This window comes from Canis lupus, chromosome 27, assembly GCF_011100685.1.
Source record: "Canis lupus familiaris isolate Mischka breed German Shepherd chromosome 27, alternate assembly UU_Cfam_GSD_1.0, whole genome shotgun sequence".
Classification (NCBI taxonomy): domain Eukaryota; kingdom Metazoa; phylum Chordata; class Mammalia; order Carnivora; family Canidae; genus Canis; species Canis lupus.
This window is the reverse complement of record NC_049248.1, coordinates 30,478,150-30,501,458: the sequence shown is the minus strand read 5'-3', so window position 1 is coordinate 30,501,458 and position 23,309 is coordinate 30,478,150. Positions and strand designations below refer to the sequence as shown.

General features: G+C 36.8%; 1 protein-coding gene across 1 annotated transcript in view; it reads left to right on the top strand.

Annotated features, from left to right (window-relative positions):
- PKP2 (plakophilin 2) overlaps positions 1-23,309 on the top strand; it is an 87,215-nt gene that overhangs the window by 49,632 nt on the left and 14,274 nt on the right. The window contains exons 7-9 of the mRNA XM_038577246.1: positions 16,326-16,443; positions 17,283-17,447; positions 18,753-18,926. Coding sequence (XP_038433174.1) covers positions 16,326-16,443; positions 17,283-17,447; positions 18,753-18,926 — 457 coding nt within the window. The remainder of the gene's footprint in view (positions 1-16,325; positions 16,444-17,282; positions 17,448-18,752; positions 18,927-23,309) is intronic.

Here is a 23,309-nt window from a genome sequence, read left to right as displayed (position 1 = left end):
AAGAAGCTAATGACATGGTTAAAAAAAAATAATTTTAAGCCCAATGTTTTTACTTTTTTATTGTTTATGTTTTATCAAGTCATAATTGACATAAATTAGTTTCAGGTGTACAATATGATTCAGTATTTGTATATATATTGCAAACAGGCACCACAATAAGTCTAGATAACATTCATTGCCATGCATAGTTTTACAGAACTTTTTTTCTTGTGATGAGAACTTTTAAGATTTTTGTCTTAGCAACTTTCAAATATATAATACAGTGTTATTAACTATGGTTGCCATGCTGTATATTACCTCCCCAAGACTAACTTTGTTTGTTTGTTTGTTTGTTTGTTTGTGGCAGACAAAAATTTATCCCCATTATGGTTTTTGTAAACTTACTTTATAACTAGAAGTTTGTACCTTTTGACCATTTTGCCTGCCCCCCCTGCCTGTGACAACCCCACCAATCTGTTCTCTGTATCTATGAGCTTCGTTTTTGGTTTTGGTGTTTTTTGTTTTTTGTTTTTAATGTAATCTTTATATCCAACATGGAGCTTGAACTCACAGCCCCAAGATCAGAAGTCATATGCTCTACTGAATGAGCCAGCCAGGTGCCCGTATGAGCTTGGTTTTTGTTTTGTTGTGTTTCTTTTAAATTCCGTTTATAAGTGAGATCAATACAGTATTTGTCTTTCTCTGTCTGACTTATTTCACTTAACATAATGCCCTGAAGGTCCATCCATGATGCTGTCAGTGGCAATATTTCGTTCTTTATATATATACCTGATTTTCTTTATCCATTCACTTATCAGTAGACATTTAGCTGGTTTCTATTTCTTGGCTATTATGAATAATGCTTCAGTGAATATACAGGTGCATATGTCTTTTCAAGTTAGTGTTTTCATTTTCTTTGGATAAATATCCAGAAGTGAAATTGCTGGATCATATGGTAGTTCTATGTTTAATTGTCTTAGGAACCTATGTAATGTTTTCCATAGTGGTTATGCCAACTTAACATTTCCACAAGCACTGCACAAAGTTTGCCTTTTCTCCATATCCTCACCAACACTTGTTATTTCTTGTCCTTTTGATAACAGCCATTCTAACAGGTGTGAGATAATATCTTGTGGTTTTGATTTGCATTTCCCTGGTGATTAGTGATGTGCATTTTTTCATGTGCTTTCTTTGGAAAAATGTTCGGATCTTCTCATTTTTTAATCAGATTGTGTTTAATATTGAGTTGTATAAGTTCTTTATATATTTTATCAAATATATGACTTGCAGATATTTTCTTCCATTCCATAGGTGGCCTTTTCATTTTGTTGATGGTTTTCTTTGTTGTGCAGAAGATTTTTGTTTGATACCATCCCACTTTATTTTTGTTTTTGTTAACTTTCGGTGTCAAATCCAAAAAATAATCTTTAAGATTGATGTCAAGGAGCCTACTGCCTATGTTTTCTTCTAGCAGTTGTATGGTTTCAGGTCTTATAATCAAGTCTTTAATCCATTTTGAGTTAATTTTTGTGTTTAATGTGAGATAATGGTCCAGTTCCATTCTTTTGCATGGGGCTGTCCAATTTTCCTGACACCATTTATTGAAGAGACTTTCCTTTCTCCACTCTCCACTTTCCACAAGTATTCTTGACTTCTCTGTTGCAAATTAATTGGCCATATATTCTCAAGTTTATTTCTGGGCTCATTATTCTGTTGCAATGATCTATGTGTCTGTTTTTATGCCAGTATCACTTGCTGTTTTGATTACTCTAGTTTTGTAATGTAATTGGAAATCAAGGAGTGTGATGCCTCCAGCTTAGCTCTTGTTTCTTTAGACTGCTTTAGTTATTTGAGGGTTTTTGTGATTCCATACAAAATGTAGAATTGTTTGTTCTATTTCTATGAAAAGTGCAATTGGAAATTTAATAGGAATTGCATTGAATCTGTAGATTGCCTTGGGTAGAATGGACATTTTAACTATATTCTTCCAATCCATGAGTATGATCTATCTTCCCCTTTATTTACATCTTTGGTTGTTTCATCAGTGTCTTATTGTTGTTAGTATACAGGTCTTTTACCTACGTAATTAAAAGTTACTTCTAGATGTTTTAAAGTAGCTGCAAGGCAACAAAGCCTAAAGGACAGAATGTTTTGCCATAAGAACAGCTACAAAATAAGTTAGTTTGATCAGCATTTCTTAATAGTGGGATGAAAAAATACTTGAAATGTTTTCTCCCTTGGGCTGTCAGATGCCAGCTAAATCGAGAGGAAATAAAAATACATGCAGGAGGAAGGAAAATCCTAGTCCTAACTTCTCTGAGATCATGCATTTGAAGCTTTCGTATATTTGAAAATAATCATTGTACTTTATGTGCAAAGATTAAATCAAATAGAAGATATAATCAGGAGCACCTGGATGGCTCATTCAGTTAAGCTTCTGACTCTTGATTTCAGCTCAGGTCATGATCTCAGGGTCATGAGATTGAGCCCTGCATCGGGCTGCATGTGCATGCTGCATGTGTACACATGCGTGCACGCTCTCTCTCAAATAAATAAATAAAATTTAAAATAAATTAATTAAAAATAAATTTTAAAAATAGGTGTAATCAAAATTAGGCAGCCCATGAAAAGTCAGAATATATTCTGCCTTTTTTTTTCTAGTTACAGTTCATTATTTGAAGAAATCTAGACTGTAACTGAATTTATTATGGTAGAATGTTTGCCTTATTTCCATATTTAATCACACAGCATATCAAATACTAATTTTGCATAAAGTTTTATATTAGGTACTGAGAATTTTAGAAAGATGAGTAAGAAAATCCTTAGGGAACTTTTAACCTAGCAGAGGATGCAGATGAGCAAAGGAACTAGAACACAGCTTACAATGAAATATGTTAGAGCAGTGGCCCCTGAAGCATTAACATCTGCATTACCTAGAAGTTGTTAGGATCCTCAGGTCCTACCTCAGACCTGAATCAGAAACTCTCAGGGTGGGGCTGAGCAATCTAGTTTTAACAAGCCCTCCAGGTGATTCTGATGCAGCTGAATTGTGAGAGGCCTGATGTCAGAGGTACAAGTGAAGTGCTGCAGGAATGCAGAACAAAGAACCATTCATGCCCGCTGAGTGGGATCAGAAAGACACTACAGACTAGGTGCCAAATGAACTAGGCCTTGGTGGATTATTTCAATAGTCAGAAATTCTCTAAGGACTAAGGACTAACTCCTTGAACAGCAGAAGAGGTGCCTAAATGGTCTCTTTGAATCCATCTTCTGTACTGTTCACTAGAACTGCGTTTTCATTGTGCTTTTGATCTAATAACACATTTTGATCTATTTAAAAGTATTTTGCATCTCAAAATTTTCTCTGTAGCTCCCATTGCCTCACCGTATTACATCAGAGTTCTTCAAGTGGCAGGACTCTTTCAATTCAAAATGAATTATTCAACTCAAACTCTTGCTAAAGCCAAGTAGGGATTCATTGGCTCATGTGGATGAGATGTTGATAGTCACTTGTGGAAGTGAAGGAAGTGCACCAGGAACTATGACCTCAAGGATTATGACAGAAATTCAGCATCCATGGACTCACTCTGTTTTTAAATTTGTATCTCCTCTCTGCTTGCTCTTCTAACTCACATGTTGGGCTCATTCTCTACAAATGCAAACAAGCCTCTGCATTCTTTTTATCTTTAATCCCTAACACCTAGCAAAATTTCTGACATACATAGTAAGCAAGGATAAAGTATTTGAATGAAAAAAGTAAATGAATGAGTGAGCAAATGAAAATACATGACAAGCTGGGTGAATAATAACGTCTTGCAAGAATATCAAATTGGTGACAGGAAGTAATCAGACATTGGAAACATAGGTGAAGGCCAGATTGTTGAGGGTCTTGAAGGTCATATTAAGGAGTTAATTTTTTTCTTCTGTAAGCAAGACTAGTGGTTAGGAGGATAGAAAGATGATAAATTCTGTGTGAAAAATAATTATAATATTAACAGGAAAGGTGTGTTGAATAATGTAATAAAGACAAAAATGTTACAAATTTCTTTCTGCCATTTCCCATTATGAATGAGGAATAAAAGACTTGGATAATTTAAGTGAAGCAATACTTTGGTTAACACACATTTTCCAGAAGATGTAATCGCTGACTACATTCCCATCAATATGACACCATTTCAAATAGCACTTGCAAAGCAAGGCCAAACCACTGATTTGAACTACTTTAAGAAGCAGATTACAGCAAAATATCTACAAAATTGGATGCCATAGTATATCCTTAAATATCTGTTCTTATTTCACCTAATTTGCAATTAATAATAGCTGACATTTATTGTGAATTATGTTCTAGACTGTTCTGAATGCTTTATGGGAATTTTTCTCAGTTTATTCTTACAGCAGCCCTTGTAAAGTGAGCTTTCCCCATTTTATATATGAGGGGTTAAGAGAGATTAAGTGATTTTTTCCCAACATCATACAACTAGTAAGAAACAAAGCTGGAATGCAAATCCAGGAAGCCTGTCTCCAAAGCCAAATACATTCATACACTCATGTTTGTCCCATTTCTGCAGACTTTGCTGGTGTGGATAAAACCTCTGCCCTTCACAGACTTGCAGCCTCACACAGGGTTAGGTAGGCCAATTTACAGTCGCATTCAAGTGTTGTTAAGGGCATTACATCTGTGTCTCATTGTTTTTGTTTCAGAAATTCTATGCAAATAAAACTCTACTGCATTTCATATTAAACAGAGAAGATACAGAGGATGAAGCCTATGAAGTGGGAGATATTTCCAGGAGAGGAGATGGCATTGGAGGCAATGTCAGGGTAGATGTTGTCACAATGAGTATAAAATCCACTAGGAGATGATGTGCAGAATGCAAGACCTCTAAGGAACCTGAGATCAAAGTCTCAATTTCCATTACAGTAGAGGTATCTGCCAAGTAGTTGTTTATTTATGACAACAGCTTCTCTAAAAAGATTTTAAGACAGGTGCTGACTGGTTCTAACAAGAGTGAATCTTACTGAATAAGAAGGTCATAAATGTTAGCAAATATCTTAAATGCTCTAAGTATATTTGAAGTATTCTCTCCCTCCAGTGGGTGTAGAGCCAACAACGAATTGGCAACATGAGCAGTAACATGGCACTGTGGTTGACTCAGGTTAATGTACCTAAATTTTTTGAATCTACTTTGGAGAAAAACTGCACACACCAGTGACTTTTTTCCTTTACTAACTTGACACTGAGATCAGTTGAGAGGGACTTCGCTTGGTCTGCACATAACAATGGTGTAGAATGAATCTGCTCTGCAGGTGAGATGTTTGCTTTGTTAATGAACTTGCAGCAGTGACTCTGGCTCTGCATACCCAGAGCTGGTACAGTGAAATTGCATTCACGTAGGAGAACATGCAGAGTTTATCCTTCAAAAAGACCAACACTGTCAGGTACAGCATATTTGTCAGGTGTCAGATCATTTATCTACAGGATTAGCATCTGTCTGCATGGGCCTTGGTGCTTTCTTTAGGTCCCTTTGGAATTAACATACTTTTCATGACTGAAGTTACTCATTGAAAGGTGATACAAATTTTGCAATGAGTAAAACAATATGTTCATGCAAGTTTCAGAGTTTTTTCCTTAATCAATACTATCCTAGCAATAATGAGTAGTAAAATCCAAGTTAGGATAAAATGATACCCTCCAATATGTGCTAGAACCAGCAAAAGCAATTGTCAACATCTCTTCATAACTCCACGGGCAGTGACATCATGTTGGTAGCTTGAAATCAGACATGGTGGCTGTATTTACACCACAGAAATTGGCACATGCTACAAGTCAGAGGTCTCCTCATTCCCTTGCTCCTAAAAAGCTGATGGTTTTTGTGTTGTTTTGGTTTAGATTGGTCCTCTTTTTAAGATTTTATTTATTTATTTATTCATGAGAGACACACAGAGAAACAGAGACATAGGCAGAGGGAGAATCAGGCTCCCTGCAGGGGGCCCAATGCAGGACTCAATTCTAGGACCCCAGAATCACGACCTGAGACAAAGGCAGACACACTCAACCACTGAGCCACCCGGGCATCCTGAAAGCTGATTGTTAAATAAACGTGTACTAGCACACCACTGGCACTGAATTTCTATTAGTTAATTAACATCAAAAAGTGGATAATTAGGGTATAAGCCTATTTTTTTAATACACAACCCTTCTCAAAGAAGAAACAATTCCTTTGTTTTCTTGGAAGGTATTACAAAACCTCAGCATTTTCCCTTTTTTGGAACGAAGAAAACATGCTAAAATGCCCCCCCCTTTTTTTTTCAAATTGTTTTCATTTACTTAGGGTGAAAAGTGTAACAGTATTTGATATTTGATAATTTATTGCAGTCAGTAGAATGCTCTTTCAGATATTTTCAGATTCTACCAGACTTATGTGACAATCATAGAATTGTAAATTACCAAAAAGCATTAGCTGCCACCTTTGATTTAACACCCCTCCTACGTGCACACTCATTGTGGTGAGCCCTTGCTTTTCTATTTAGTATGGGTAACTTCTTAGGAATTGATGTGACATGGCTGTCAAATCAGTATGTTCCCCCTCACTGATTGGCACACTTTTGGAAAACCTTTGATTGTGACAAATAAAACTAAGGATCATTATCAGGAGGAAGTTTGAAATTTCTACCAAAGATTTATCATTATTTCTCCATTCCTCCATGTTGTTCTCATGGCTTCTTTCTCTTCTTTCTTTCCTTCCTTCCTTCTTTCCTGTCTTTCCTTGTCTTCCCTGGGTCTTTGTTTCTCTTAAAGTAGAAGGGGTGGAAACAACTTAGAGGTCAGAAATTAGAGGGCCTTTAGAGTTCTGATTGAACTTAGGTGGGTGGACAGGTGTAATGCCATGGGGATTGGTTGAAGCTGTCAGTAAAGAATGGAGAAAATATACTTGTTCCAAAAGCAGGAAGATTCAAAGTTCTGGAAGACACTTCAGGCTAAACACAAACATATCTCCACAGCCTCTATTAGCAGTCTCCTTCGTTCTTGAAGAAATTAAGTGACAGTGACTCTCCCACAATTACAGACCGTTATCAGAAATTTGAGAAAAGAAACTGGTCCAGTTTTCTTGGTATTTTACCACTTGGTCTGTCTTTCCTCCTCCTCTTATCTAACGCTGTATTTGTTTCTTGAATGCCTGCTATAATCAAAGCACTGTTTAAATTTCTGAAATTTCAAAGGGAACTCTGACCTACCTACCTTTGCCCTGGAGGAACTCAAGGTTTAGTGGGAGAGACAGGGACCTGAAGAGAAAATCACAATCCATTTGATAAGAAGTGTAATAGGTATGAAAGACTCTTCTGGAGGCATTCATTTGCCTAACTGTTGTTGCCTGAGGGTTGGGAAAAATTAATTGGAGAATCACATTTAAGAAGCTGTTAAAGGATAAGTAGGTATTTGAATGTTACTATCTTCAGCTCTTCATTCTATTACTGATTCATCTGTATCATTTTTCAGTATTGTCATAATGAGAAAGGCATATAAAATTGGCACCTTCATCTTACTGCCATAATCAAAGGCCACCCTAGAATTTTGCCATTTTGTTTAGGATGATTTTTCTTTTTCTTGTATTTTGTGCCTATAGATACCAGTTAAAGAAGAAAAGCAATTGGTAATACATTTCTCTTGCAAGTTACTTAAATGTCAGTTTTCCCTACATCATGGTGTAGTAAATGTGTTTTGTTTTGTTTTGTTTTAAGATTTTTGTTTATTCATAGAGACACAGAGAGAGAGAGAGAGAGAGAGGCAGAGACAGGCAGAGGGAGAAGCAGGCTCTATACAGGAAGCCTGACGTGGGACTTGATCCCTGGTCTTCAGGATCACACCTCAGGCTGCAGGCGGCGCTAAACCGCTGCGCCACCGGGGCTGCCCGGTAAATGTGTTTTGATGAATGCATATGTACTAAAATGTATAACTGTCTTAAAAGAAACTTCCATTGTCATTTAGCACTATAAATCTAACTGGAGTTGATTTGAGTGGTCAGAGGAAGCAAAATACCTTTAGAAAGAAAAGCTGTAACTATCTATCAGTCTTGTTCCTAATTAGCCTTAGGGTTAAAAGTAATGTCATGGGGTGGGAGAGGGGTCTTGAATATCAATATACCCACTCTCTGGAAAAAAACTGTCTCCATGTAAAATTTTAATATATCCAAATACTTCTGTCTTGTCTGGTATAAAAAAAAGTTCTTCCTTTGATGTGTAAACATAAGCAATATGAAGTCTGTTGTTAGAGAAGAACATTTTTTCTCTACCCTTCAGTGTTCTTCTGGCTGTTCTAATAATCAAATTGACTTGAGACAGATTAGCAGGAGAAACTCTAACAGCAGCTTAATAATATGTATACTTCCTATATACATGGGAGAAGCCAGGAAAACTGAGTAATTTCCCAAAATGGCTAAAACCATCACCTTAAATATCACCATCAGCTAAAGACAAAGATGTTGGGGGTAAGGAGTCAGTTAAGGGAGGTTACCAGGCAAAGCACAGTAAACAAGAATAAGGCCCTTATACCATTTTAAATCCATGCTTTCTCCTTTGATACATTTCTAGAGATTTAGAATGTTCCCCCTTCTTTGTGATATAGCAGAGAGACACCCTTACAAATGGAGATTTCTCTTACAAATGTAAATGTCTCTTCCAAAAAAGTAACTTTCACTAGGTTTGCAGAACTTCTCCTGTGTTTGCTGTTGTTTTAAAACAACCAGCTTAAAATAATATGTCAAAGTGGCAAAAAATGACTCCCCTACACCATAAATAATGGAATTGGCAATATTTCTAGCAATGTTATACTATCAGTCATAATTGTATTTTATATGTTGTATATTTTAGATATTGTGGAGGCCAAGGATAGGCCATTCTAAGATGGGTGACTTTTTTTTTTTAAGATTTTATTTATTTATTCATGAGACACACACAGAGAGAGAGAAGGCAGAGACATAGGCAGGGGGAGAAGCAGGCTCCATGCAGGGAGCTTGATGTGGGACTCGATACTTTGACATGAAGATTATTTTGAGCTAAAGGCAATCAAGACCCTGTGGGCTCAGGAGAAACTTTTGCCTCTGCATTAACTACATAAAAAACTCTAAATTGGGAGTCTTTCGCAGAGTAAGGATTATTAGCAGAGATAAATTTTATCTGAGTGTCCCATCTATATGGCAGGACAGATATCTCATTACCAAACATCTATTCTTTTTTCACCCTGTGAATTACATTCCTTTTTTCTGAAGTCCCAGACCCTTGCCCCTTTATCCTTAGTTTAGAATAACATATATACTTCATTTTGCCTGTCTTTAGAATTTCCATGACTGTTTGAACTCTCTGTACATATGCTATTTGATTTTCCCCTCTTCCTCTGTCTCATGTCAATTTGATTTTTAGTCCAGCTAGAAGGACCTCAGAGGGGAGAGGAACTCTTGCTCCCCAATAATATACAGACAAATGTCTAGTTTAATTAATTATTTTGTAAACTTCTCAAGTAAATTTAAAAGATGTAAATGGTATTTAAATAGATATATAAAATCTTGGTTTTAAAAAGTGATTGGTTTAATAAGCTAAATCTCAGGGGTTTAAATGATCAGTTTGAAATCTCTCAATAGTAATTAAGTTAGTAAAACAAATAAATCAAACATCAAACCACACAAATATGGCTATGCTTACCTGGTCACCCCTCTCTGATATCCCTGAACCCAGTATTCTTAAGTGACTAGGTTGCATTAGAATTGTCCAATTCTACAACCATTGCAAAGGTCTCAGTTCTTCAGACTAAATTTTCTGCTGTCCTATTCGTGCCTTTAGCAGATAGGCCCAGATTAAGAGTTGTACTTCTCAATGATTATAATGACAGACCTCTTTGCCAGGGAAGCTCTTTATTCTTATCAATCAACTCATAAATACGGACTACCTGCTTTGGTCTCAGCCCTGGGATAATTATTAAGGATACATGAAAAGGACTAATATGGAGGAAGAAAAATCAATGAAGGAAACAGAAGAATAATTTTTATTATATCAAAAGGAATTATAAAAAAAAAAAAGGGGGATCCCTGGGTGGTGCAGCGGTTTGGCACCTGCCTTTGGCCCAGGGCGCGATCCTGGAGACCCGGGATCGAATCCCATGTTGGGATCCCAGTGCATGGAGCCTGCTTCTCCCTCTGCCTATGTCTCTGCCTCTCTCTCTCTCTGTGACTATCATAAATAAATAAAAATTTAAAAAAAAAACAAAAAACAAAAACAAAAACAAACAAAAAAAAAAGAATTATATTTGCTTGCCTTTCTATATCAGTGTATGACTTGAGTCCGAACAACAACAACAACAATTCCCAAGAATGTTGTTCTCAGGGATTTTTTTAAAGCATCCTTTATGTTTGTTTCCTTGTTTTTTTGAGGTATAATTGACACATTAGTTTCGTTACAACATAATGATTTGGTATTTGTATACATTGTGAAATGATAACCACAGTAAGTCTAGTTAACATCTGTCACCTTACATAGTTAACAAAGATGATTTTTCTTGTGTGAGACCTTTTATTTACTCTCTTAGCATCCTCATGTTTAAAAAATACTCTGTGTATAGCTTAAATTGGAAGTAGTTTCTTACTAATTATATCTTATGTCATTGAAAGTCTTTTCTAAAAAACTTGACTATCATAGTCAGAACTGCTATTAAAAATTTTGTAATTTATTATTATAAAAAATGAGCAGGTTGATATATTTGGGTTTGTTTTTTTTTTAAGATTTTATTTATTTATTTATTCATGAGAGACAGAGAGATAGAGAGAGAGGCACAGACACAGGCAGAAGGAGAAGCAGGCTCCATTCCATGCGGTGAGCCTGACATGGGACTCCATCCTGGTCTCCAGGAAAACGCCCTGGGCTGAAGGCAGCGCTAAACTACTGAGCCACCTGGGCTGCCCAGGTTGGTATATTTGGATAAAGTAGTCGATAACTTTGTTGCTATCCTGTAGTTAAAATCTATGCCTGTCTTGGAGGTGGAGACTATCTGAGCATCATATGATTTTACTCCAAGTCTTGAGATCTTCATCAGTCCTGGTCCGACACCTTTAGGTATCAAGAAAGTCTACTGAAGTTCCAGTGGCTCTTGAGCATTTTTTAAAAAGATTTTATGTATGTATGTATTTATGAGAGAGAGCGCGCGTGCGCACAAGCAGAATAAGGGGCAGAGGGAGAGGCAGAGTCCCTACTGAGCAGGGAGCCCAAATGTGGGGCTCGATCTCAGGACCCTGGGATCATGACCTGAGCCCAAGGCAGATGCTTAACCGACTAACCCACCCAGGTGCCCCGCCTAGGCATATTTTAAAAATTAGTTTGCTGTTTATAATTGATTTGAAAAGGAATTTGGCATTCTACCCAGCTAAATCTGATGGAAATAACTGTTACCTATCAACCAGATGATTACTGGCTACATTGATTATTCAGAATACTTTTGGAGGACCCAAAAAATATAAGAAAGCAAAACTAAAGGATTTTTAAGGCTAGATTTTCTCCTCCTCTGCCTCTGCTTCCTTGATGTGTAATAGATGCTGACATATCTTGGTTTGGTTAATGTTCCTTGTCCTGGAAGGAACAAGACGTGTGGATGGGAGAGCTTTGTTCTACCTCCCAATGATGCTTCTGTTTGCAGACCAAACAGTTAACATTGGCTGATGTTTGCAGATACCTTCAGGAACTGATGTTGACGTTGACTTTAGGGTAACAGACAAGTCCTTTTCTTGGCAAAGAGTTTTTGTCCCTCTGCCAGTTCAGATGAGGCTCCCCTTTTGTTCTGTGCAATAACAAGCTGCCTCTGCTGCTTTCTCTGGGTTAATCACAGACAAGGCCCAACTGTTTGATATATATCAGCTGAGAGATAAACAAAAGCCCAGACCTAAATCTCAAATAACAAGAGGAAGAAGGACGCCTCCTTATCTACCAATCTCTTATCAAGTGCCTGTTGGGTCTTAGAATGGACTCTGACCAAGCGCTTAGTGGACTGGAGCCTTATTGTACAGTTTATGATACACGATATTAGAAATCCTATAATTGTTAGTGAATGTGAAGATGTACCTACAATATTTATAAAACCATTCATGTTATCACTCTCAGTAGGCTAGTTAGACCTTGAAGGCTGGTCCCATAGATGTTTATGTGCCTATGAGACACATAAAAACTGTGTGTTAGTAGAAGACTACACCTATTATCAGTAGACATCACCCCATTTAAAAAAATTTCTGCCTCTTAGAATTACTTTTTGGTAATTCTAAGTATCTTGAAAAAATTCACATAACCATATTATTGTGTTGTCTACCATTCTCCTATCTGATAAGTAATTATAGGCTTTTATTTTTAAAATTTTTTTTTAAAATTTTAATTCCAGTATAGTTAACACACAGTGTTCATTTCCCCAAGCTAGTTGTCCGTACACCACACACCAAGCTTTGGACATTCTGTGTTGTAACAAACCTTCTTTCAGTGCTGGCAAACTAGCTATAACAGCATATCTGCATGTAGCCACTCACAGATAACTTTTTATGGAAGGGCCAATAAAAGCCCTATTAGAAAGAGGTAATTATGATTTTAAACAAGAGTCACAGGTCAGGATTCCAAGTGAGATTTTATCATGCCATAATTTAAAGAATATTGTGACAATTACAGATAGCAGTATTTGTAAAGTGCCTACTATCACATCCATCACACACACTACATTGCAGTTCTTCTTATCATTTGACATTGTCCATTCTTCTTTGGTTTGCCATATGAATTTAAGATTTAGTCACCCTGTCATCAATCTTAACAAAGACATACCATTCTTTTTTTAATTCTAGCAAGGTCCTGGATGTTTAGATTTCTTTTCTCCTTTTCATTATAATACTCAGGAATGTATGAGATAAGTGGTCCTAGAGAGTCATGAATCATTGATTTGCTTTTAGATAAAACACCTGAATCTTCCTAAATATGTAAAGTTTTGTTCAGAGACAGAGGTTCAGATTCCATTTTTTCCACCCTTTACAAGTCATATTGCCAGAAAAATTGTTCTTAATATCAAGCACAAGTAACCAATCAAACTGGTGTCCTCCCATTCTGGCCCAGTGAAAGAGAAGAGCTCCAAAACAACCTTGTGTTTGTGAGAAGAGTTTATAGTCCCCACTTCTCCCTTCTTCTGAGACCCTGGCCACCAACCTCTAATGCCCAGTCCAAGGACTTGGTATTTAAAGTTCAGTGTACAAGAGCATATAGTTTCCTGGAAGTTGCCCACATATTTACTCAGACTTTGGCTAGGTTATACCAGGGAAAGTAAACCCATCATTTAATTGAGTTAAAATCATAGATACTAAGGTAAACATTTCTAATAAAGTCATTGGTAATTCGATTAATCAATTTTTATTGAGTAGTGTATTTGCTCATTCTCTTTCAATATACTGATATTTAATATTGCTTCATTCATAACTTTGGGATATTTTTCATATGAAACCTCTTTTGGGCTACATATAGGAAATAGTTATAAATAAATACTTTGTGGGATTCGGGAGATACATTGTAAAAGCTTCCATTCTGCCTAAGATAAGCCTTGGTAATTCTCTGATTCCCACAAACTTAAGTATTGGCTGTTGAGAAAAATATTTTAGTACTTTAAGATAAATATATCACTTTAATAATTACTGCTTATTTTCAGAGTGGTACAATAACAAATTCCTTTCTGACTAGTGACTTCTATTCATGGATATAGCACTATAAAATAATCCACCCTTATCATTCATATTTCTGGGTAGTTGAGTAAGATAGGAACTATTTTTGATATGCAGGAGCAAATACTGAAGCAGTGGGGTTACACTTTCTGTCAACAAAGGTATCAACTGCCAGAAAACCCTGATAAGTCCCATTTCAAGCAAGTAGAGTCTGGATAATACCAAACTACAAGACAAGAGTCATTGCGTGTGAACTGGCGGTACTGCCAAAGTGAATTACCATTCTCACCCAAAATAAACACCCTGAAGTTTAACAAAGCTAGGTCATCCATCTGCAAGGTATGTAGTGGGATAGCTAGTGAAAAACCTTTTGATTTGTCAAAGCAATTTTAAACTACTGCCATTTCTCCAAGCCAGAGGTTGAAAAGGTCAAGGGAAAGCTTTAAAAAGTGATAACGTTGTCTTGGAGTTGGGGGACATATGGTATTTGCTAAGCAAATGGCAGAGTGAATGAATATTGATGAGATGTGCTCTCTTCTGGAGCCGCCCCTGAGAACAGAATAAAGAATAGCTCTCCTATTCTGACCTTACCACTCATGTGCTGTCACCAGGAAATGTAACTTAAACTCTTTGGACCTCAGTTTCTCCATGTGTAAAATAAGATGACTGGAAAAGACACTTTTTCAGTTTCTATCAGGATTCTTCAGAGAATAGATACAGGATCTTGGTTCAAATGATCATTTCTGGAGAAAAAAACTATAGTGAAAATGGTTCAATTTATAATTTATAAAACATTATCTTTTTTTAATGGACGAAGTGTCAGTTTTCAGGTACAGTAAAAATTAAACAGGAGGTAAATCTTAATTGGAATACTTCAATGAAAACCAAAATCACAGAAAGGATTTTGTTAAAATTGAAAATTCATTGTATCAAACCGAAATCACAGAAAGGACTTTGTTAAAATTGAAAATTCATTGTATCAATCGAACAACCATTAAATTTTAAGTATATCCTTAGTTTTATATATATTAGTCTCCTCTCAACTGTTAAACTGAATCATGAAATTGCATTTCTATGGGTTAAAAAGAGTCTTGTGTCATCAATTTCATCCTGTAGATGTGATTTTCATGGGAGCAGGGTACAATGCTGTGTGTTCTGTTTTTGTTCTTTTAATTCCTGATACCATACTGGGTACATTTGTTCTTTGATAGTATGTATTGAAATCAGTATTTGGGGGCAGAAAGCCTTTTTGGAATCACTTAATGCAATATATATTTTAAAGATGAATAAAATAAGACCCAAAAAGTTCTCAGAATTGTAGTTCTTTTGATGTTCAGGATGAAAGACAGTATAAACAAAAACCTTTGAGTATACATTGGATACTCTACCTATCAGAAAAAAGAAAAAAACTGGTCTGATAAATTTTATAGTTCTTTGCAATTAAAGTTAACAGAAGGGAATAAGTAAGGGTGGTTCTCAAAATTCTAAAAATCTGAAGGTGCTGTTCTTTTACCATTTTTGTTAACAGAGGTATTAACATTTTGGGGGAAAAAATTTTTAATGTTAATGCTGACAAAATCTTAATCCAAAGGAACATGGTAATAATAGTAATGCTAGAATATAACCATGATCTGAATTTGAAATTTGATCCCAAAATAAATTACTTTGCTGTATTTGATAAGTTTCAGTTCTCTATAAGGAAGCAACCTCTACTTGTAGATATAGTCACTGTTTATAGAAAGGTGTCATGGCCTCACAAAATTAGAAATAGACTAAGTGCAAAGATATTTATAGGTCATGCTTTTGACCTAGGTCTTACACACTGTAGAACTTCACATTTTTGTCACATCTCTCTGCCATTTTAATTATAGAATCATCACATTTTAGAACATCTGGTTTGACATTTGTCAATAATTGTTTAACACTGAAAGCTACAAAACCCCAAAATAATAGAGTCCAACATCATGTCTTCACAAATGAGAGAACTGAGGTCCAGAGAATTTAAGTCACTTTAAGTTACTTAGAGTTAAGATACAGAACAGATTGGGACTTAGACATATAGTATCCTGTTATGTCGACTATGCCATTTGTTCTTTTTTTTTTTTTTTAATTTTTATTTATTTATGATAGTCACAGAGAGAGAGAGAGAGGCAGAGACACACAGGCAGAGGGAGAAGCAGGCTCCATGCACTGGGAGCCTGACGTGGGATTCGATCCCGGGTCTCCAGGATCACGCCCTGGGCCAAAGGCAGGCGCTAAACCGCTGCGCCACCCAGGGATCCCCCATTTGTTCTTTTAGTTGCAAGGTGTTTGCTTCATCTCTACCCTCTCAAAAATAGATTGCGAATTAAGTAAGTGACGCTGTGGGCTTGGTGCTTGGAGTGAGGTAGACAGAAAGCCGTTATTGACATGGTGACATATTATATGAATGTAGTTAGAGTTTGTGTCCAGATTTGATGACCACTGGACAATTGATAATGAATTGACCCCAGGACATGTCTGCCATGCTTTTATAGATTTGTCAGTTTTCCAAACACTTGGAAGAAGCATCAATCAAATAAAGCTTTGAAACAAAGGCCTATTGGATAACAGAGCTCAAGTCTTATGTTTGTTTGTTTTTCCTGATAGAAACATGAGTTCGGCGGGCCCTGACGGGAGGAAAGTGATGAGAAGGTGTGATGGACTGATCGACTCACTGGTCCATTATGTCAGAGGAACCATTGCAGACTACCAGCCAGATGACAAGGTGATTCATGTGTTAAATATCTCTCACTTGAGTTACTTACTTTGTCTTACTAAGACACTGCAGAGTATTCTGGAAGTAGCTATTTGGGTTTTATTCATTAACTCATTTGCTAAGCTTAAGATTTCCCATCCATGCTTAGAAATATTAAAATCTACCTAGCCCCCTTTTTCTATCTACTTTCCAGACCCAAATTTATAACTACCTATTTAACAACTCTATGTAGATATTTGAAAGGAGCTCAAGCACTCTATGTGCAATAATGAACTTAAAGTCATCTCTTCCCTTGTTCCCAAACTTGCTCCTTCTCTGAATAGTCTTTCTTAATAATTATCATCACCCATCAAATGAAAGCAGAAATCTGAGTAATCTCTGACTGCCTTCCTTCCCTCACATCCTGTATCCATCAGGCAGCAAACCATGTGCATTCTACCTCAAAATGCTCCCTATTTGGTCCACTCCTCCCTCATGCTGCTACTGATGCATCTTTCATATAGCCTTTCTTTCAATAGCCTCCTAACCAGTCCTACAAACAATTCTGTTTCCCAGTTCCTTGTGGCTACTAAATTATGTATCTTAAAATACAGAATTATCTGAACACACTCTCAAAAGTAAATTAGAAAGGCTCTCTAGTGGTTTAAGAAATTCAGCCTCTACTTAGCAGTGCGCTCCTGACCATTCATGATCTAGCCATACTCATTCCACTCCCCCGGACACAGTCCAAGTACATCCTACTGCATCCAGTAAACTGTAAGGTTTGAAGGTAGTAAATCCTGTGGATAGCATACCTACAAAGAGATGTCTATATGTATGTGACTAATATTCATGTCCTGTTTTCTCAGGCCACAGAAAACTGTGTGTGCATTCTTCATAACCTCTCCTACCAGCTGGAGGCAGAGCTCCCAGATAGATACTCCCAGAGTATCTATATTCAAAACCGGACTATCCAGACTGACAACAACAAAAGTATTGGGTGTTTTGGCAGTCGAAGTAGGAAAATAAAAGAGGTATATTGGGAGGACTTTGTTTCTTTTTCTTTTTTTTTTTTAATTTTTTTTTTTTATTTACTTATGATAGTCACACAGAGAGAGAGAGAGGCAGAGACATAGGCAGAGGGAGAAGCAGGCTCCATGCACTGGGAGCCCGACATGGGATTCGATCCCAGGTCTCCAGGATCACGCCCTGGGCCAAAGACAGGCACCAAACCTCTGCGCCACCCAGGGATCCCTATTGGGAGGACTTTGGAAGAAAAAGTGTATATGTGTGTATTTCTGAGTACTTAGTAAATGTCAGGCACAATTTAAAGTTGTTTTAATCTTTACATCAACTGTAGGAGGTGTGTATTATTAATATCCTCATTTATTGACAAGGAAGCAGAAGTACAGAAAGGTTAGTTAATTTTCCCAGAAAAATCCAAAAAATTAGTCGAGGGGATGGAATTCAATCCCAGGCAGTCTGGCTCCAGATTTGCATTGTTAGCCACTATATCATACTGCTGTATGCTTAATAAGTTAGGAAATGAGCTTAGGGCAGCCCCCATGGCCCAGCGGTTTAGCGCCACCTTCAGCCCAGGGTGTGATCCTGGGGACCTGGGATCGAGTCCCACATCGGGCCTGCTTCTCCCTCTGCCGGTGTCTTTCTCTCTCTCTCTCTCTCTCTCTCTCTCTGCCTCTCATGAATAAATAAATAAAATCTTTTAAAAAAAGGTTTTTTTAAAAAAAAGAAAGAAAATGAGCTTAATACAGCATAGCCAATGATGTATAAATTATTTAACATTAAAAGCAACCTGGTGTTTGGCCTAAAAGTACATCCATCTGAAGGAATACTGTCTATACTGGCATTTCATGAAAACTGGAAGAATGTAACCCCCCTATTCCTCAGACTATCATGGTACACTTGGAGAGCAACTGCTAAACTTAGAACCCTGATGTCATCCTAGTCAACTTCACAAGACTGAGGGAAGAGGCCTGTTTTTCTTATCTTCACAGTGGTTGTGACTAACTTAGCTTTTAGCTTAACAGCAGCCTGAAAACTATTCTAGTACAGCTCATGCTTAATTTTCGAGTTTTTCTCACTATGACATGTAAAGTTGGGGAGCCTCCGGAGTGTTGTTAAGGAGAAATAGTCGTTGTGAGCTAAAAGTTAACTGGTTGGAAATCATACACATTTGTTTTTCCATTTCTGGGGCTTGTTATTATGCAAATTACCAGTCTCTGTAGACTAGATGGCATCTCTGGTCCCTTAGTTTGGGTGTGGAATTGTAGAAGTCACTTGAAGGCATTAATTCTGGATTTCTTTGTATATGTGGTTAGCAATATCAGGACATGCCAATGCCAGAAGAAAAGAGCAACCCAAAGGGTGTGGAATGGCTGTGGCATTCCATCGTGATACGGATGTACTTGTCCTTGATTGCCAAGAGTGTCCGAAACTACACTCAAGAAGCATCTTTGGGAGCTCTGCAGAATCTCACTGCAGGAAGTGGACCAGTGAGTATCACCGCTGTTTTTCTGCTTTTTAAAAAGAATGACATTGTAGGACATACCTACATTAGATTCAGAGTTGAGACAGAGAAATAAGAACAGAAGTATTCTCCCTTCAGTCAAGACAGTTCTCAGTAATTGCCAGCAAGAGTTCCAGCTTTCTAGGACTTTCAGCTTCAATTTCTACAGAGCCAAGTCAGGCGGTGAGTGAAAGACTCCTAGATATTTATATTAGAGCTGTCTCAGTTATAAGTCTCAGAATCCTACCTAAACTGGCCAGGGCAAAAAAAAAGAGGAATTTCTTGGCTCATTTAACTGAAAAATCAAGGTAGGTCTTCTTTCTGTCATGGCAGATAGGTACCCCAGCAATTGTGATGATAACTCTATCTCTGGGTTCTCTTTTCCCCTTTTTTATTCTAAAAGGCTCTTTTCACATGATAGCAAAGGTCACTGATGATTTCAGACTTGCATTTTATCCAGCCCAATGTCCTCACAGGAAAAAACAAACAAACAAACAAACAAAAAAACTGTTTTCTCAATAGCTCCATTTGGAACTCAAGAAATGAGTCTCACTTGCCCATATCTGAATAAGTACCTGAGGCTAGGAGCCTGTGATGTTCTGACTGGCCAGATCTGGGTAACGTGCCCACCTGTGAATTTCAGGGGTGTGGGTTTGAGCAGGCAGGGGTCACTGCCACTTGTACTCTGTGGTCTGAAGTGCTAAAGGAGTGGCTCATTACCAGAGGGAAAAATGAGTTCTGGTCAGGCAAAAACAACACATGTGTACTGTGTCTGGAGTTGGAAAGGACATCTGTGCTTTTATGTCCCAGAAATTTACCCACAAAATAAAGAGCTGCTTCTCTTCCTGATGCACTTCCTTTATACCAGCTAAGTCAAAATACATAAAACAGTAAAGGCTTATTCCCTTCCCTATGTATTTTGCACATGGTTAGGGATTCCATAAATATTTAGTTATTTGAACTAAGGTTGTATCCTTTGTCTTGATCATGAAATTATTAGAATTAATCGCCCCCCACACAAAATAGTGTGTCAGTATATGTCCAGTTTCCAATTATCCATCCCCATAGAGAAGAGTACTCTTATGGATAACAAAAATATTATTTATTCTTTAATTGAGAAGCCATGTTCATTCTTTAATGTGTTTACACAGAAGGTTGCTCTGTTTTGAACAAAATTGTGAAATACTAAAACCAGTATGTCTCTTATCTTAGCACTGTGGTAAAAAATATGACCAAACTTAAGGCACCCAGCTGGCTCAGTTTGAGTAGAGCATGTGACTCTTGATCTTGGGGTTGTAAGTTGAACCCCACGTTGGGTGTACAGATTACTTAAAAATAAAATCTTAAAAATGCATATATATGACCAAACTTTATAATCTCTTTGATTTTCTGCAAAATTTACTTGTACACAAAAAGGAAGAAACAAGAAAACTGCCAGGGAGCCTTGAATGATGCACAGACATCTTACCTTCCCATTTTCCCATGCTAGTTTCCCAAAACCATTCCTTTCACTTTCCCAAACTGTGGAAGCCCTCTCGTTAACCATCAGCCAACTAAAAAGAAAATGTTAGGAATTAACTTGATATGCATGTGTGTGTGTGGATATCTGAGTTCACTGTGCCCTGAGTATGGTTCAATATGAGCTAACCCTTTAAGCCTGGATTTTAGCCTCTTCCATTCCAAGATCTCTCATGGCATACAAACAGTCCAGAGATTTTTCCATATTCCTGAGGATGGATACAGAAATATTTGTGCCACTTAAGTTCTGAATATGTAGTTTATTAACTTAGATCTTAAGTTCCTCCATTCATTGTTTGAGCACCTACTATATAGCAGGTACTAGCCTAGTGCTGAGTACATGGCAGTTAATAAGACAAAATAGGACAAAATTAATAAGCAATTAATAATTCATTCATTTTTTGAGCACCTACTATATAGCAGGTACTAGCCTAGTGCTAAGTACATAGCAGTAATAATCTAACTGGGATAAACAAACAGAAATTTAAAGTACTAGAAGGTTCCAAGTCCAAAAGGAATCCAAGCATTGGAGATATCTTCATAATTATCCTAATTGTTTCAAGGCATTGAAAATCCTGTCTAACATTAGACCAGTCTGGTCCCCTAAAAGGAGGCCTACACTGAACTAGTATTAATCTATACTCAAAGTTGTTAGAGTTTAATTTGACTAGAGATTTATAGAATAAAATCATTAGCACGATGGAACAAGAATGTGTTCTATTAAATTACAAGATGCTTTTTATTAATATATCCTTTCTAATTATTACTTTTCCTAATTTTATTATACTTAAATGGTATGATAAAAAATATTTGTTTTATAATTTCTGAGAAGACTCACTTAATAGGAAAATGTGAAAAGCAAGGCATTTAAAATAGTTTCAGAAAATACCCAGTGCATTAACCTGGTGTTCATAATGAGAGTACTGAGCAGTTGATGGCCATGTGCCTGAAATGGGAAAGAACCTAAACTAAAATAAATAGCTTCCTAAAAGATAGGTTATGTCATTTAAGTATAAAATTACTACAGTAATTTCTAATCAGTATACCTACATTAATAAACTTTATTGGTCCAGATATAGTGGTCTTTCTAATAATAAATAGGAAAGAGAAAGGATTAATAAAATTTACCCAGTTAGCAAACTCTCTAAGTACAGTATGAATTAAAAGTACATTATAAATTAAAAGATTAAGGTACCAAAAAGAAAAAAATATTTAAGGTACAAACTTTGAATTATAAGATAAGTAAGTCCAGGCGATCCTTGGTTGGCTCAACAGTTTAGCGCCTGCCATTGGCTTAGGGCACGATCCTGTGTCAGTTATATATCAATAGAAATAAGTTAAACATCACATAATCAAAGTTAAAAGTCATTGAAATAAGCACTTTTCAAATGTCTAAAACACTTTAAAACTATTTAATTTAATTAATATCTGTTGGAAGAAAACAAAACATATCCCTTACCCTCACACCTTACTAGAAAACAAGTTCTAACAGCAATGAGATTTAAATAAGAAAGACAAAACAGTAAAGCTTATGAAAGAATATCTTCATGACCTGGAAGAGAGGAAGATATTTTTAAAGTGGACACAAAAAGTACTACTATAAAGTACATATTTTATAAATTGACTACATTAAAATAATAACTTAGGCTGTTATGTTTTCAGAAGACATTTATTAAGACAGTAAAAAGCAAATCACAGAGTAGAAAAAAATGTTTGCAACATATGTATGTAACAAAGGTTAGGGTCTAGAAAATATTAAAAAACTCACCAAGTTAACAATCAAAAGATCATCTCCTGAGATGATACTAAATCTTTAGGAAAACTTGATAACATTTTATTCATATAATTCAGTTTGGTAAACATTTACATAGGACCTCTCATGTTCTGGGCACCATAGAAGGCCCTGAGGAGGGAAAAAGAGATGGATAAGATCCATGTCCTCCTTTAAAGGAACTTATGTTCTAATAGGAGAGATAGCGGTTGTATATTGGTAGCCTCACGAATTAGGGACTAATGATAAGGAAAGAGAGGAAAGTAGATGCCAGCCCATATGAAGACAATAGAACATCATCCTGGAGACAATGGAGAGTCATTACAGGGCTTAAATGTGAGGTGAACATAATTAGATTAAATTTTAGGAGGATCGTTCTGGCATAAGGCTTTGAATCTCCAGTAGGCATTTTAAAAGGCAGTAAGTTGACTGGCAACATTTGGTTCCTAGTGAAGACTGGAGACCATAAATTTGCAGAAATATCAATCCACAAATGCAGTATTTAGTCTAGCAGTATTTAGTGGCCAAGTATAAAATTAGTTTTGCAGTTTTAATGGGTAGGTGGAAAGAAGCTGGAATGATGAGAGTTAAGGGTCTTGAAAGACAGTTTTTGATGTGTTGGCTCCTGTACCCTAATCTAAATAAGAAAGAAAGGAAAGGCAGGAGATGACTAACAGCTTGAGGTGTGGGGAGTAGAGGTTGAGAGGAAAGCACTGAAGCTAAAGAAGCTGAAGAAGAAATATGGTGGGAGTGAGGGGGAGAGAGCAAAGAGAACAGGAAATTATGTTCAGAGTCTAACATTGGAGTTTAGGTTTTCGGAATCTAAGCATTTTGCGGTGAATACAGATTCTGGATGACCATGGAAGTGAATAGCTGATATATGGGAGAGATGAAGGTCAGTGACATTGAGGAACTATGATGGAATTAATGTGGTCATCTATAGTGAATAGGAGGTGGAGAAGGCTCTGAGCCAGGAGCCAGGCCCTGAGCCTCCAGTGAATGAATGTTGGGAAAGAACCAGTAGGCCTTCAGATGACAAAACTCTCTGGCAGTGATAGAGCTGGATAACAGTGACTCAGA